Raw genomic sequence first — 16012 nt, 5'->3', positions numbered from 1 at the left:
TGAATCTTGGTTTTCTAAGTACCTCACAGTTTTTCTCCTGCTTTTAGAGTAGGGGCTTTAGTTACACAAATTATCCACCATGTTTCCACCATCTACTGAAGGAAACTTTACTATTTTGGAGAACTTTGATTCCAATGCTTTAGGAATCCATCTGGCCAAGGGAGCTGGAGACTGTTTCTGAAACCACATTGCCAAAATGTAGACATCCTTTCAAAATCTATTTAAGGCTCTAATACTCAACAGTAGAGATACATTTTGAGTATAATACCACAATTGCTTCTATTTTTAGTTTTCATCCAGAAACATACTTAATCAGAAGCAAATATCTGTAAACTATTTCACAAATGCACACAGGCCAACCTAATTCCTTATATTCTAACCATTCAGGAAGAAGTATAGGAAGAAGGAGATGATTGGAAGCATGAAAAGGCCCATTAGATGGACATGTTTTCTAACTGTAACCCTGAAATTATAGATCACATTGAAACACTATAAAGAGAAAGAAAAATAAAAGTAAATGAAAATTAAAAATGTAAACAAAATGCAAAAAAAAGAGAAAAAGAGAAATAAAACATTCTTTGAGTCTCCCTGATTTATGCCCCCAAACCCATAGATGCAATGCCTGCTTTCATGTCTCCCACTACTTCTCTCTCTTTCTCTCTCTCATTTTAAAATCTAAAAATCTAGCTCATGTCTCTCCTGTGGAATCCACAAGATTCAAGGGTTTAATTACTTACACAAATGCCACTGAGGTAAAAGAAGAAGAGCTTGTGCAGGATTTTAGTATCAGGAAGATCTGAATTAGAAACTTAGAACCCAAGTTCTGCAACTTTATGATTTTGTCATTTGGGAAAAGTTAGTTAAAATTTGACCTTTCTCACTAATAATTTATTAGATGTATGTCTGAAGGCAGTGCCTGAGTCAGAGTCCATACACAAAACCTGTGAATCATCTTTCCTTTCCTCCTTAGCAGAAATAAAATGCTTCACCACCAGTTTTGATGGTAAAACAAACAAACAAAAGATGCCAAGGGGGAAAAGTTGCATCTTTCTACTAAGGCATAAAAATGTTTATAAAAATGTTTATCTCCATGATTTTTGTTTGTTAATTCTACTAGTGAGTTTTATGCTGTATGCATGTGTATTTTTATATATATTTTATATGAATATGTGCATATAGGTATATTACATATATATGTACTTTGGGGATGCAAATGTTCTGTATAATATCTAATTTAGGTTTTACTTTAAATAAAATAAAGTGTATAGAAAAAACTATCAATAAAGTATATGAAACTTAATTCATTGCATACTGGAAATGTAGAGTCTCAAATAGGTTAAATGTAGCTGCAGAGATAACCAGGAATCTTCTCAGCTCCGGCCGGTAACAACAACTGATAATTGTTGAAATTTAGTCAATCTTGTCTGTCCACAAGGGTGGCAAAAGAACTATTTGACTTTCAGTCACTTGAAGAACAAAACATAAAATTGGTCAAAGAGCATTATAATCGCTAAGTACCTAATCTCAACCATTCTCCCATCCATATTTTCCAAATTTGTCTATTCACTGACCTCTATGGACATGAAAACATTCCAGAGCCACACCTTTGTTCATGCCCATTCCCCTTTCCATGGATGCTTTTAATTCTCCACCCATCCTTCTGTAGCTCTCCCTTGAGGTCATGCTTGCCCGCTTGTATTACTATGACATCTGAGCTTTGTTGGGTTTTGTTGGCCATTTAATACAATATATTTTTGTTATGCTTAGCTTCCAGATTTGAATATCTTTTTCCCCAACAGCTGGCACCCTATTCATAAAAACCTAATGCCATAGGCTCTGACTTAATGCTTTTCTACACCTCATATTTTATACAGAGCAGAAACTCATTCAGCACACATAAAATTGGTGGTGATAAATGAATAAAACAAGGTTCTAAAGCTCTATTGCTAATGGATACATAAAGATTTGATGCATAATATTTTTCATTTTCTATGCAGAAAAGAATTATAGAAACCCTGCTATCCTTGTAAATTCAGTAGGAAAATTCAGAACAAGAAGTTGAACATATGTAGCATGTAATATACTAAATGTTGACACACTTAAATAGCACTTCAAAAGGTAACATAAAGAATACTGCCAGTGCCTAAATCACCACAATCAGGTGGAAAGCTGAATTATTTCTTCAAAGGTGTTTAGTGGCATCATTTACAAAATGGTTAATTAAACTTCTAATTTTCTTTAAAGCATCTCTATATTCATATTAATTGTTTTAATTAAATAGTCCCTCCAGTGAAATTTGGGCAAATGGAAGCCACATACCATGTATTCTCTACTCTCAAATTTGACCATTCGTGAGAATCTTTGACGAGTTTGTCCCAATTACCAGTGCCTGGGCTCCATTCCCTAAATTCCGATTTGGTAGGTCTGAGATGGGGTCCTTTAATTTGCACAATGATTGACACTCCAAGTGATTCAGTTATTACCTCTTTCATATGCCCCATTAGAGGAAACTCTGGGAACTCAGTACATTTTCTATAACATTCTAGAAGTTAAATGAATGAAAAAAGCAATCGAGCAAATTTAGAAGTAAAATAAGCAATTGAGCAAAAGTGCATATGTGTAGTTTAGGCATGGAAGGAAACTGAGCAGTTCCTCATATAAATGCATATTTGTATTCAAGCGGGTGTTGCAGGAATTCGAGTATGTGCAATGGTTTCTTTTGTTCCAGCTTATTAGAAATATTTATTTTGCAGTCTTCTGTGGTATTATGTAATGAATCAAATGTGCACAACATTTGCATCTAAGATTAATTTCAGTAGGTAAAAATGCAAGAAAACATTTGGAGGATCTATTTTTAAATGAATATCATTTGTCAGGGGGCATAAACATATGGTAATATGGTAAGACAGTGAGTTGGGCTCAACAGGTTATGTTTATAACCACAGACGAGTTTTCAATATTATGAACTTGTATTCAGCAGAGAGTAATTCCCAGTTAGAAGCTCCTACATATCACAGTGATTGGGAAGCCATAGTCAGAAGGTTATTTGCAGGTGGTGGGGCACCTACAATCTTTTACCAGGAAAGTAATAAAAAACAAAACAAAATGATACATGGGTAATCATATCCTGTTCATTTACCCCAGCACCAAGGAGAATAGGAGGCAGCAATTCCTGTTAAAAGTTTGGAAGTAAACATTGCTAGTGAAGCATATCTGACAAACTTTCAGAATATGTCATAACCACTCGCCTAGCATGCATTGAAAAGAGGAGTGTTTACTTTTAAACAAATGAAAAATGCAATAATTACATGGTGATTTATTTAACTGGTCTGTATTTTTTATTTAAAAATGCATGAAGTGTCTATGGTATACGCTTTCATTAAGTTTATTTGGAAAGCAACAATAAATTACCATTACTGGGTACATTGGTAAAGGAAGAAAAAGCCTAACAAACTAATCGTCATTAACTATTTGAACTGTGTAAATTCAGTTTATCCAAACTTCTCCACTGTATTAGATTTCAGTTGTGTAAAATGGGTATTACCATTGCGTTTCATTTGTATGAATATGTACATTTCCATCTGTAAATGAATTTGCTAGGCATGAAAAGATGGAGATAAAAAGTGTAAAAATGCATGAGCCCCTAATAGTAGAATTTTTTCTTTGTAATCATATGATTTCCAAAGTATGGTTTTGACCCATTTGCATTGGAATCACCTGTGGTAGCCACTTGGCGATACAAATAACCCAGCCCCATCCAGAATCACTAAATAACAATCTCTGAGGGCTGAATCAAATTTCATTTTAAAGAGATCTTGTAACTTGAGAAGTTAGGATTTAAGGGATGATTATGATTACTGAATTATTATATAGATATTCCTTTTTATTTTCTGATATATTAAAATAGACAGAGGGGAAATCCTGAAATCTCTGAACTGTAATTCAGCTGCCTTGATCTTTGATAATGATTGTATAGCCTTTATCTTATGCCCTTGTGATTGTAAAACCTTGAGACTAAGCTTCACTTTACCCTTTATCCAGTTTTTTGACTTTGGAGTCACTAAAGACAGCCCCTAATGTGTATTAATGAATGGCCTCGGGTCAGCCCAGAACTCTCCCACCCTATGTCCAAAGTTATCCTGATAACCAAAGCTGGATCTAACAAAAATGGGCCCACCTGACATGCACAGTAGCTTAGATTTTAACCTATAAATTACCTATACCTTATTATAATACTAAAAATCACACCCATCATCATATTCAGGCCACCATTTTCCTGCATATGTGCTTTGACTAAGCATGTAATCAATCTGCACATGCTCAATAATTAGATCACCTCTAATTATATCATCTGGTGCCATTGTGTTCATTATCCTAAAACTTGCCCATCTTTTGAGGCTATAAAACTATCAGAATTATTGTCATTCAGGGAGACAGATTTTGGGCCTATAGGCCATCTGCTCTCCTGCTTTGCACCTAGTAATAAAACTCTTTCTCTCTTTGAAACCCTGGTGTCTCACGAATTGGTCATTTGAGTACATTGGGCAGAGAACCCACCACCTTGGTCTGGTAACAATCTCAAGGTGATTTTTAAACACAGTCATATTTAAAAGCCACAGCCAAGTATATATATTCAACCTAATAATATTCTAGAAATAAGGGTGACTGTATAATTGACCATCTAAACTGGTAAAATGTTGAAAGTGAAAGGGAATCCTTTAATAATTAAGCTAGCAAAGGCATAATCTGAAACTATCCTGGGAAAACCAATATATAATGTCACTTTGCATAGATTGCTTCACATTTAATCTATTTTTTCCTTTGATAAAAAAAAGTCACACAGCTTAACATTTTTTCTATTGGCAAAATATAGCCTCCTGGTTAAAAATATGTGAAGAAATCAATGTATGTATGTATGTGTATATATGCCTATATAAATTCAAAAATGTTTTATTTATTTGAAATATAAAGTTAATGCTGTTAGAAAGTCCAACTATTGTGCTAAGCTTTGAGAAAGCAAAGTAGGATGAGAATTATTCTTCATTTTTTTTTTTTTTCCTTCTCAAAATGCTGGGAAGATAAAAATAGTGGTTTGTTAAATTTCAATTTTCAACATTGTTTGCACTTCCTGATTAATTTATTTACAAGAGTATTTTATTTATGATTGAATATCTATGTAATTGTTTACCATTATGGATAAGATATTAAAAAAAAAATTACCCACTCAATGCGAACTGCAAGGTGTGAGCAGAACATGGTAGCTGTGGTTCTTGTAGTGTAGACAAAAGTCATCTACACAGAGAGAAGGATCCAGGACCAGAAACATACAGAAGAATCATGAGTTCATATTTAAGGGATGTCAGAGCCTGTTAGAAACCTTATTATTCATCTACTTCAAGTAATAATAATTAAATATTATTGCTTAACATGCAAAATTGGAAGGTATTTTTACACTTTTTTTCATCTTAATAGCCAAGTCAGATGAATAGCATAAGTGATATAAATTTACGTAAACCACCAACCAACTAACTAACCAACCAACCAAACAAACAGACAGAATCTGAGCCAGGAAAGACATCTTCCTTTAAAAGTGCCAAGTCCCTCTTCTACTAAAAAGTATGTTTTCCATTTTAAAAATTTTACCATGTATCATCTGTTCTCTAAGCCACTCCACGTACATGCATTTGGGCTACAGGTGAGGAGGGATTATTTTATCTTGGGATCACATTGCTTTGCAATTTGACTATAATATTCCCCAGTTCCCTCTGCACCACCCAGAGGAGGTCTTAGCTAAGAACATGCAACTGTGCCATCCTCAAGAGAGTTGTGGGTTTTTAGGGATCCTTAGACAATCATTTCTGAGAAGTATGTGTCAATTCTGGATATGTTTTTTTCTTTCCATGAGAAGATTTGGCTAATTTCTTCTCATGTTGTACAGGAAGTAGCTGTATTGTAAAAGAAGGAAGGTAATGGCACTGCAATCAAATTACTCAAGTCCACACTATAAAACTTGTGCTGTCTCTTCTCTGATTCTCCTAAATAACTAATACTCAAATTGTATAAAAGATATATCTATCATTCTTTCTGTTAAGATCGATTTTACCCATAGATATTCTGCAAAACAGCAGTTTAATGATTTTATTGCAAAACATTATCCTTCTCAACAATTGCATACTTCTACCCACCAGAGGCAAGTCTGACTTATAATACATTGTAGTTAGGACAGGAATCTTTATTTCTTTCCAACACTAGAAAGTATACAGTCCTTACATAAAATAATTATTTGCTTCTTTATTTATGCTTCAGTTCAATTCTTACTTAAGGTAATTCTATGTGATAAAACAGTGTTCTTTTTAGTAAGACTGCTTAAGGCTTTTTCACATACAGGAATTGGATGAATATTTATTTTCATATTATTTATCATTTTTTCCTATAAGAACAATTTTGATTTCTCCATAGCTTCAGGAAAGTTTCTCTGAACTCCCGCAATTATATGTTCACAATGTTTGAAAATTGTGGGCTCTTTCTTCCTGGTTCCTGGGGCTCTCCTCTCAAAGTCATTACATAGCCAAGTAATTCAGTGAAAAAAAAAAACATTGTTTAGTTTTATATATTAAAAACAATTGGTATATGAATACACTCCATTTTTATTGTGCTATTATTATTTAACTTGAAGATACAATTTCCTCTGATGTATCTAGATACTGTCTCTAAAATCTATTTGGTAAAATCTATAGTACTTGCAATGTTGGCACGTGGTATAATTAGTATTATCCCATGAATTGAACTTCTCTCTAATCTAGCATGTGCTTGATTGAAGCCATTGATTTTTTTTCAAGGGTGGTATGAGCTAAATATTTTTAATAAAATTAAAAAGGAGGTTACTAAATTACAAGTGTTGGAGGAGCAAATAATACGGTTTATAATCTCTCTCATCTACATGATGAAAAGCTTTGATTTGGGCACTGTTACATGTCTGAGTAAATTTGAGACCCTAGAAAATGTGTTTTAATTTTTGAATTTAAGGTTCTTTTGGCTAAACTATTTAATTTACACATGTATGTGCACATGCATGTGTGCATTCGTGTATATGTATTTATGCATGATCACATACAGGTATACAGAGCATTTGTTATCTCTTTATTCAGTCCAATTGTCCATTCATGAAAAATACATTAAATACATCCTTTGGCACTATAAAATAATGTGACTTTATTTTGCTTGTATTTGTAGATCTAGTTGTGTTTTCTGACAAAAAAAAGTGAATTTTTAGTCTTGATACATTTAAAAATGCCTCCTGCCTGTAGATTTTGTTTGAGTGTACACACAGCTCTGTTTCCCATCATCAAATTTTGACCATCCTTTCAGGAAGCTATGCAAATTGTCCTGTAGAGATGAAATTTAACATCTGCTGAAGTCGATAATGACCATAGCAATCTGACACTTCTGAGGCACCTGCATTGTGAAATGTTCAGCACAGCAGCAAAAGGAAGCAAGCCTGAGTGCTCGGGCAGCCCTCTAGGGGCAGTCCATCCCAGCAAAAGTAGAGATATGGGTTTCTTATTTTGCCATTAATGGAATGGTTTGGGACATATGGTTGCAAATGTTTCATTTAGACATTATTAGAAGGGTACTAGTTATACTGTTAAGATTCTGGTTCTCTCAGAGGTGTTGCTCTCTTTCAAAAAATATGTTATTTGAAAAGGCATTTCCTTAAAACATAAAAATAAATGTGTCTAAGTGGCTTCTCATTTGATGTCCACTCATACTGTATACTCATACTGTTTTTTTTTTTTTCAAATATGTATTACAGGAGTTATTAGAACTGCCTTACATAACATGGATAGAGAAGCCAGAGAACACTACTCAGTGGTCATTCAAGCCAAAGACATGGCTGGGCAAGTTGGAGGGCTTTCAGGGTCTACAACGGTCAACATCACACTGACTGATGTCAACGACAACCCACCACGGTTTCCACAGAGTATGTACATGCTTTGTGCTTCCTATTATTTTAAGTAGTCACCATTTATGTAGAAAAAATACTTGAATATATGTCATGCTGCCATGTTCATAAATGGGATTATTTTGTTTTGTTTAGTTTTGTTTTTAATATATGAGCACCCTTTTATATGTAAGACTGAACAAGTCACTCAACCTATTGCCTCCTGAACCTGGTAGATAATTGACACTGTGTTAAGAGTGTGAATTTCAATTGGCATCACAGTTAAATGGTAAAAATGATGTAGTGGTGCTAAGTAATGATACTCTGCATTTGTTAAGGAAGTTATGCATCATTATGTATCCATAGAGTTATTAAAAAAGCAGTTTGATATGGGAATCTACTCATGTAGAATTAGCGTATGTTTACTTTTTGTGACCCAAATGAGAAAAATCTCCTTCATGTTATGAATGGACATTCTTCACACACACATATGCACACAAACACACATACACACATCATCTAACCCCTGATATAATATCACATCTCATATTAGAATAGGAGCCTTGAAAAGGGGGAGAGCAATATCTAGTAGTTGATGGGGAGAGGGCAGAAATATCAATACTGTGAGCTTGAAGGGTGATGGTTTTTATAACATCTTCAGGACAGTAAAGAGATAATTATAATCTTTTGAGTGTTTATAACATGGCAGATACTGTGGCTGACATTTTATAGGACAATCATTAATTCTCATAAAAATCCTCTAGGGCAGTTTCCTTTACATCCATTTTACTGATGATGTTTAAAACTGTAATAAAATAAACTCAGTGATATGTCAGTAAAGGTGTGTAAGAAGTCAGCATGAAATGCCTTTTCCAACTTTGTCTCCTAACCGCATTCTCTCTTTCCCAGCTTTATCTCCTAATCCCATTCTCATTATACTCCAGACCTAGCCATGTTGGGGCATTCCCTGTCCTTAAAGCATAATAACACTTTGCATATTCTTCAACAAAGAATTTCTCCACATGTACTCTCTTCTGTTTAGCAGCCCTGTTATAATTTCTCTGAATGCTCTGTGGCAGAATTAGCAGAGTTAATTAATCCTTCTTGTTTCTTGTTGCATGGCCTTTATCCATGGGTACTCATGCTATGCTTTTTCTGTAGATGCATATCTTCTCCACTACTATCAGTTACTCTAATAGAATATTATAGAATTGTCTTTGTAACCTCATGTGTTCAGCCCAATGCCCAACACTTGATAAACTGTTATTAAATATGAAATGAATGAGTAAATGTGTTGAATTTCAGTACTGTCAAATTACCATTGCTAAAAACATGCAAATCAAGTTCATGGTTAGATAGAGACTCTTGAAAATATTAGTGTTGGAAATAAGATTAATATCTATGACACACTTCAATCTGGTGGCCTTCACTCTGTGAAGAAAATATTTTTGAAAGATAATTATAAATCATAGATAAGACCCTATTAAATTGAACTGTAATTTAATTTGAAATCAATTTACAAATCAGAGGGAACTTTTCTAGCTATTTTATCATTAATCCAAACAATAGGCATATACAGGTGTCACTATGGAACCAGTTCTATTATTTTATAAGATGAGGAAACCGAATGAAGTTTAAAGCTAAAAAAATGTGGTGAGTGACAGTACTGGATACAACTAAATACAAAGATTATTATAATTTACTACAGAATCTTGCCTATATTAATTTCAAGAAGATTCTACTACTGCTAAAGTTAAGATATAAATTAATATTATAGTTCTTAATAAAGTAAAATATCAAGTTATATAAAATAGATAGAATAGGGGCTCAATAAATGCTTGGTCATGATACAAATTGCATCTCTCACTGCTTCTCTCTCTCCCTGAAATAAAGTCAAAAACATAAAATTTAAATTTATAATCTCTTTAAGTTGATTTTGGAGAGTAACAGAAAATTGTTGTAATTATGAGGAATACAGGGAAATGTATTCCTAAGTTTATTATTTTGATTAATAGTAGTGCTGTTATTGAAGCATCAGTAAATGGTGAAAACAATTGTTTTACCTGAAGAAACACATTAAACAGAATAAATGTATACTCTCTGAGTGAATTCATTGTATCTGATAGTATCTGTCTTTCTTCAAGTAGTAACATTATGGGCAGAATGACTGACAGATGTTAATCTTTCCAGAAACACTGTGTAGATGTGCTAAGGGTTTTGAAGTAGAGGTACTGTACTTCCAAGAACCTTACACTGGAGTGCTGAAGATATTTTGTGCTTGGATTGCACAGAACACACTGTTGCTTTCACTCTGATTTGGTGTCACCATGACAAAAGTAGCTTGCAGCAAAGTATTCTTTAAGTTATCCATATGCATTATAACTCATCAAATAGCTGATAAATAGTGGGGAACTTTGTAAGCTGCTTTGAGAAAAAAAGCATGATTTATTATGAGAACTTGCAATTGCAAAACCTCATGACATGCACATATCTATATACAATTTAAATTATATAGAGATCATATCCATTCATCAAACTGATCTAGTAATCTAGTTGTTTCTCTTGAGATGTGAGTTTCTTACAGTTCTCCTTCTGATTTCTTTCTTTCTTCACTTTGTGGGAACCATCTCTTTTATACCATTATTAGGATTAAACTCGAGTATCAACAACCCACCCCAACTCCATACATGCAACCTTGCAAAAATATTCACTCAAATCATTTTTCTTGTTAACCTACCATGACCGGAGAAAGCAAATCAACTTTTTTATAACTGTTAGTCCTTAAGCTTAATTTAAAGTAAATAGGTTCTCAGTAAGAGTTTTATAGCTAGAGACTGAACTAGAGCTAATAATTTGCTTTGCAAAGTCTTGCCTCTAGAACGCTGCAAACTCAGTGGGCTAGAATACAAGGCAAATAAATTGACTTGTGGCAGGAGGCTGCTGTCAGTGTCAGTGAGGTGGTAGGAGAGCATAGAGACTGGCCAGTGTAAAACCAACTAAGAGGACAAGCACTGTCCAATAGAAGGTAATGCCTTTGCCTAGGCATTGGGATCCACTGTAGCCAGATCTTGTGAATATTTTAAAAGCATTAGAATGCTGGATATTTCAGTGAAATGTTCTGATTTTTAAATGTTAACTACTAATGTTAGATTTAAAAAAAAAAATGTGTGGCTAATCAAATTATTTTCAGGAGATATTAACTCAACGAGAGATTCAATTCATAAGCAACAAGTTTGCAACAACTCCTTCAATCTGATTGTAATCGTGTCTTGTTATGCACAATGTAAATTTCTGAGTGGGAGAAAGAAGTGTCTTTTGGAAACAGACAGCTCATCTTTGACCAGAAAGTGAAAAAGGAACATTACCATGAGTTTTGTAAGTCATTGGTTACACAAATATCAGTGGATGTTATGTATCAAGGAATTCTGAGTAGGGGAATCACATCTGGAAAGCAATCATCTTTATCCAGAAAATATTTTTTGGATTATTATCAGCACCAGATTGATAGTTTCAGTGTTAAAGAAAGAGTCCACTATGTCTTCCCAGGACATTGTTCCTGAGCATCTTACTCAAATCAATCCTAGAGATAAATCATGGTATAAATATGTAAATAGTGAATAAATGACAAGAAAATCAATATAGAAATCAAGATATTTTATTGCTTTTCTATTATTATTCCCTGTGCCGGTTTGAGTGTATTGTGTCCCCCAAATGCCATTATCTTTGTGGTCTTGTGTGGGGCAGAAGTTTTGGTGCTGGTTGGATTTGCTTGGAGTGTGCCCCACCCAGCCGTGGGTAATAATTTTGATGAGATGTTCCCATGGAGGTGTGGCCCCGCCCATTCAGGGTGGGCCTTGATCAGTGGAGCCATATAAATGAACTGACTGAGCAAGAGAAAACTCGGTGAGTGCAGCTGGGAGTGATGTTTTGAAGAGGAGCAAGCTTGCTAGAGAGGAACGTCCTGGGAGAAAGCTGTTTTGAGGCCGGAGCTTTGGAGCAGATGCCAGCTGCCTTCCTAGCTAGCAGAGGTTTTCCGGACACCATTGGCCATCCTCCGGTGAAGGTACCCGATTGCTGGTGTGTTACCTTGGACGCTTTGTGGCCTTAAGACTGTAACTGTGTAGCAAAATAAACCCCCGTTTTATAAAAGCCTATCCATCTATGGTGTTTTGCATTCTGCAGCATTACCAAACTAGAACATTCCCCCTAAATAAATTCTTAAAGGGAACTCCAAAATGTTTAGCTATTTTTTTTAGGACAAAACCCAAGGATTATTACCTTCCCAATTCAAGTTCAACAACCCTCTCCTTCTCTCTGTAGAGTACAGACATTTTGGTGGTTGTTGATGATGAAACTATCATCATCATTGTTTCCTCCTCCTCCTCCTCCTCATCCTCCTCCTCCTCCTCTTCATCATCACCATGCTCTAGTTCTTTTAGGCTATTATGGAGATCTAAAATGACCTCAGAGCCGAATGACATTATTTTAGCAACTTCACTTATTGGTTTTCATATTACTTCTTTTCAGCAAAAGTGACCATGTCAGTAAATCTTCTAAATGGGAATTGAATAAGGAAGGCTTGTGTTTTCAAATTGATCATGCTTTGAATCATTGCCTTCACAGAGGGTTGGCGTGAGTGCACTGGCATTAGAAATTAAAAAGGACTAGGAAAGTCAATAAAATATATTTAAAAAAAGACATTTAGTTTCCCTACTGGGGCAAAGGGTATTCTCCTATTACTTCTTCCTTATCTTATTTAAAAATAAAATCTACAAATTGAGTCATATGAGTTAGATAAAATGTCATTGTGTGTGATTAGTAATTTGATTCTGCAGTGAGAAAGATCTGGGTTAGACCACTAACTTGGCCACTAACTGCCCAGGTAACATAGGACACATTTCTTAAACTTCTCTTGAATTTCATTTCCTCTTATATAAAACAGAGGTTGTCATAATACATGCTGCACTTCCAAAGACTCTTAAATATATGCAAGACATAATTATCATCCAAAAGGCTAATCTTATCAAGTAACTAAAAACAGAAAGATCCAAAAATGTAAGAGGGTTGAAAGGTAGAAGATTATTTTTCTTTAAACCTACAACTTCTCTAATAAAAGAATGACCAAATATTTTAAAAGGTAGATTAGCTCAGAATTAAAAGGAAAATATTATCAATTAAAAAGTGAAATATGCTATGGTATAAATTTGGTAAAGATTTTGTATCAAAACTGGTATAAACAAATACAGAAGCTAAAGACAATAAAGCCAACCACCCCAATACACACACACGCACATCCACACACACACACGTGCATACACACTCATACCCACCAGAGACAATGAGATTGTTTGGAAAGCAATAGCTCAAGAAAACAATAGATGCACAGTTTGATAAATATCATGTAAGTCATAACGGGAACCTTGAAGCCAAAATTCAAACTGGAAAATCTTAGGAAAATGGTGGCCTTAATATGATGATGGGTGTGATTTTTAGTATTATAATGAGGTATAGGTAATTTATAGGTTAAAATCTAAGCTAGTGTGCATGTCAGGTGGGCCCATTTGTGTTAGATCCAGCTTTGGTTATCAGGATAACTTTGGACATAGGGTGGGATAGTTGTGGGCTGACCCGAGGCCATTCATCAATAAACATTAGGGGCTGTCTTTAGTGACTCCAAAGTCAAAAAACTGGATAGAGGGTACAGGTGAGGCTTAGTCTCAAGGTTTTACAATCACAAGGGCACAAGACAAAGGCTGTACAATCATTATCAAAGATCAAGGCAGCTGAATTACAGTTCAGAGATTTCAGGTATTTCCCCTCTGTTTTAATATATCAGAAAATAAAAAGGAATATCTATATAATAATTCAGTAATCATAATCATCCCTTAAATCCTAACTTCTTGGTTACAAGATCTCTTTAAAATGAAATTTGATTCAGCCCTCAGAGATTGTTATTTAGTGATTCTGGATGGGGCTGGGTTATTTGTATCTCCAAGTGGCTACCACAGGTGATTCCAATCCAAATGGGTCAAAACCATACTTTGAAATTCATATGAAAAAATTCTACTATTGGGGGCTCACGCATTTTTACACTTTTTATCTCCATCTTGTCATGCCTAGTAAATTCATTTCTATATGGAAATGTACATATTTATACAAATGATATGCAATGGTAACACCCATTTTACACAGCTGAAATCTAATCCAATGGAGAAGTTGGGATAAACTAAATTTACACAGTTCCAATAGGTAATGATGATTTGTTTGTTAGACTTTTTCTTCCTTTACCGATGTACCCAGTAATAGTCATTTATTGTTGCTTTCCAAATAAACTTAATAAAAGCATATAGTGTAGACACTTAATGCATTTTTAAATAAAAAATACTGACCAGCTAAATAAATCACCATGTAATTACTGCAGTTTTCATTTGTTTAAAAGTAAAGAAAACACTCCTCTTTTCAATACATGCTAGGTGAGTGGTTATGACATATTCTGAAAGTTAGGAAATGGTGCGAGCCACTAGGAAGACTGAAAACAAAAAAGTTAGTCCACCTATGGCTTGGGTTGATTCCTCTACCCAAAGGACAAAGTGATATCCAGTTAATTCTCATTCAGATACAAATATCTCAAATGTAAAATTCCTCAACATTAGTCCTTCTCTTGAAAGGAATCTATTCTACTGTTTAAGATTATTTTATTCCCTTCTCTGATTTTAACTGTGTTCTATGTTATGGTTGTGGCATGGTTTATTCTTATCTAGGTAAAAATTCATTGACATCTATTATTCTGTATAAAGAATATACCTTTGAAATTCAGTAACTCACATGAAATTCATAAAGCAAACTTTCTGTATACTAAATGAAATGAGCTGAATTTTGAGAAGTGTCCTCGTGGAGTAAATAACCTAGTTGGGAAAAGAATAAAATCATGTATCAAAAAAAATTACATTGTAACAATAGAACTTTGATTATTTAACAAAACATCCTCAAGAACTTGAAATGACTGCAAAATTTTTAGTCAACCAACTATTAAGCCAACTTATGACTAGAGTTGATATAGTACTACCCAATATCGAAAGCATAAAGTCCTAAAAGTTCAGCAGATGGCACTATTTTCCACAAAGTTGGTAGAAGTATCCCAGATGCATATTGATTGGGGTAAATTTTAACATTAGTGCAAACGACAAAATCACATCAGTATCCCCTTTTCTCATGTGATTTTTGTTGATACAAAAATATCTAGGAGAATGGCTGTTGTTTTTAATTGATTAATCAACTTTTCATGAAAGACAATCTAGATAGTATATATTGAATATTCTCCATTAACATCATATTTGAAACAGAGAAATAACATCAAAGCCATCAAAAGTGTATTTTTTAATTAATAGCAAGTTAGGATTTCTCCAGTTTATTCCAGTGTACAAACACTGAATTATTTCAATTTTTTCAAATTTGTTGAGGATTTCTGTAAATGTCAGTATGTGCTTCGTTTTAGTAACTGTTCCTAGACTTGAAAATTAAGTAAATGCTGCAGGTGCATGTTTAGTGTTCTATATGTGTCAATTGGTTCAGGTTTGTTCATTGTGCCATTTTAATTTTCCATGTAATTACAGAATTTTTGTCAACTACTGAGAGATGTATGTTATTGTCTCCCGCTAGAATGCTGAATCTGTCTATTCTTTTCTTTTCTCTTAATTTTTAAGATGCACTTTTAATATTAATGGATGCTTACAGATATAAGGCTTTGATATCTTCCTTTTGCATTAAAAATATTTCATTGTGAAACATCTCTCTTTAACTTTATTAACGCTTCGTACCTTAAAGTCTACTTTGTCTGATATTAATATAGCCGCATCAGATTTTTTCTTTTCATTTTTGCTTTGTTAATTGTTTGTGAATTACAATGTTTTTCATCCTTTTACTTCTCACTTTTATTTCCTTCAATTTTAAGGAGTCGCTTGTAAACAACTTAGGTAAATTTGTTTGATAGTGTTTCATTTTAACCTGGTTTCTAAATGATCTTGTTTGTTTTGATTTACTACACTTATAATTAATATAATTACTGATATA

The 16012-nt window shown here is 34.0% G+C and overlaps 1 protein-coding gene across 3 annotated transcripts in view; it reads left to right on the top strand.

The window, feature by feature from the left end:
• CDH18 (cadherin 18) overlaps positions 1-16012 on the top strand; it is a 510079-nt gene that overhangs the window by 362357 nt on the left and 131710 nt on the right. For all 3 annotated transcript variants that reach the window (XM_037799297.1, XM_037799296.1, XM_037799298.1), the window contains one exon: positions 7814-7981. In XM_037799297.1, coding sequence (XP_037655225.1) covers positions 7814-7981 — 168 coding nt within the window. The remainder of the gene's footprint in view (positions 1-7813; positions 7982-16012) is intronic.

Source organism: Choloepus didactylus, chromosome 11 (assembly GCF_015220235.1).
Source record: "Choloepus didactylus isolate mChoDid1 chromosome 11, mChoDid1.pri, whole genome shotgun sequence".
NCBI classification, from domain to species: Eukaryota; Metazoa; Chordata; class Mammalia; order Pilosa; family Megalonychidae; genus Choloepus; species Choloepus didactylus.
Note: the sequence above shows the minus strand (reverse complement) of the source record. Positions and strands in the feature narration are given on the sequence as shown.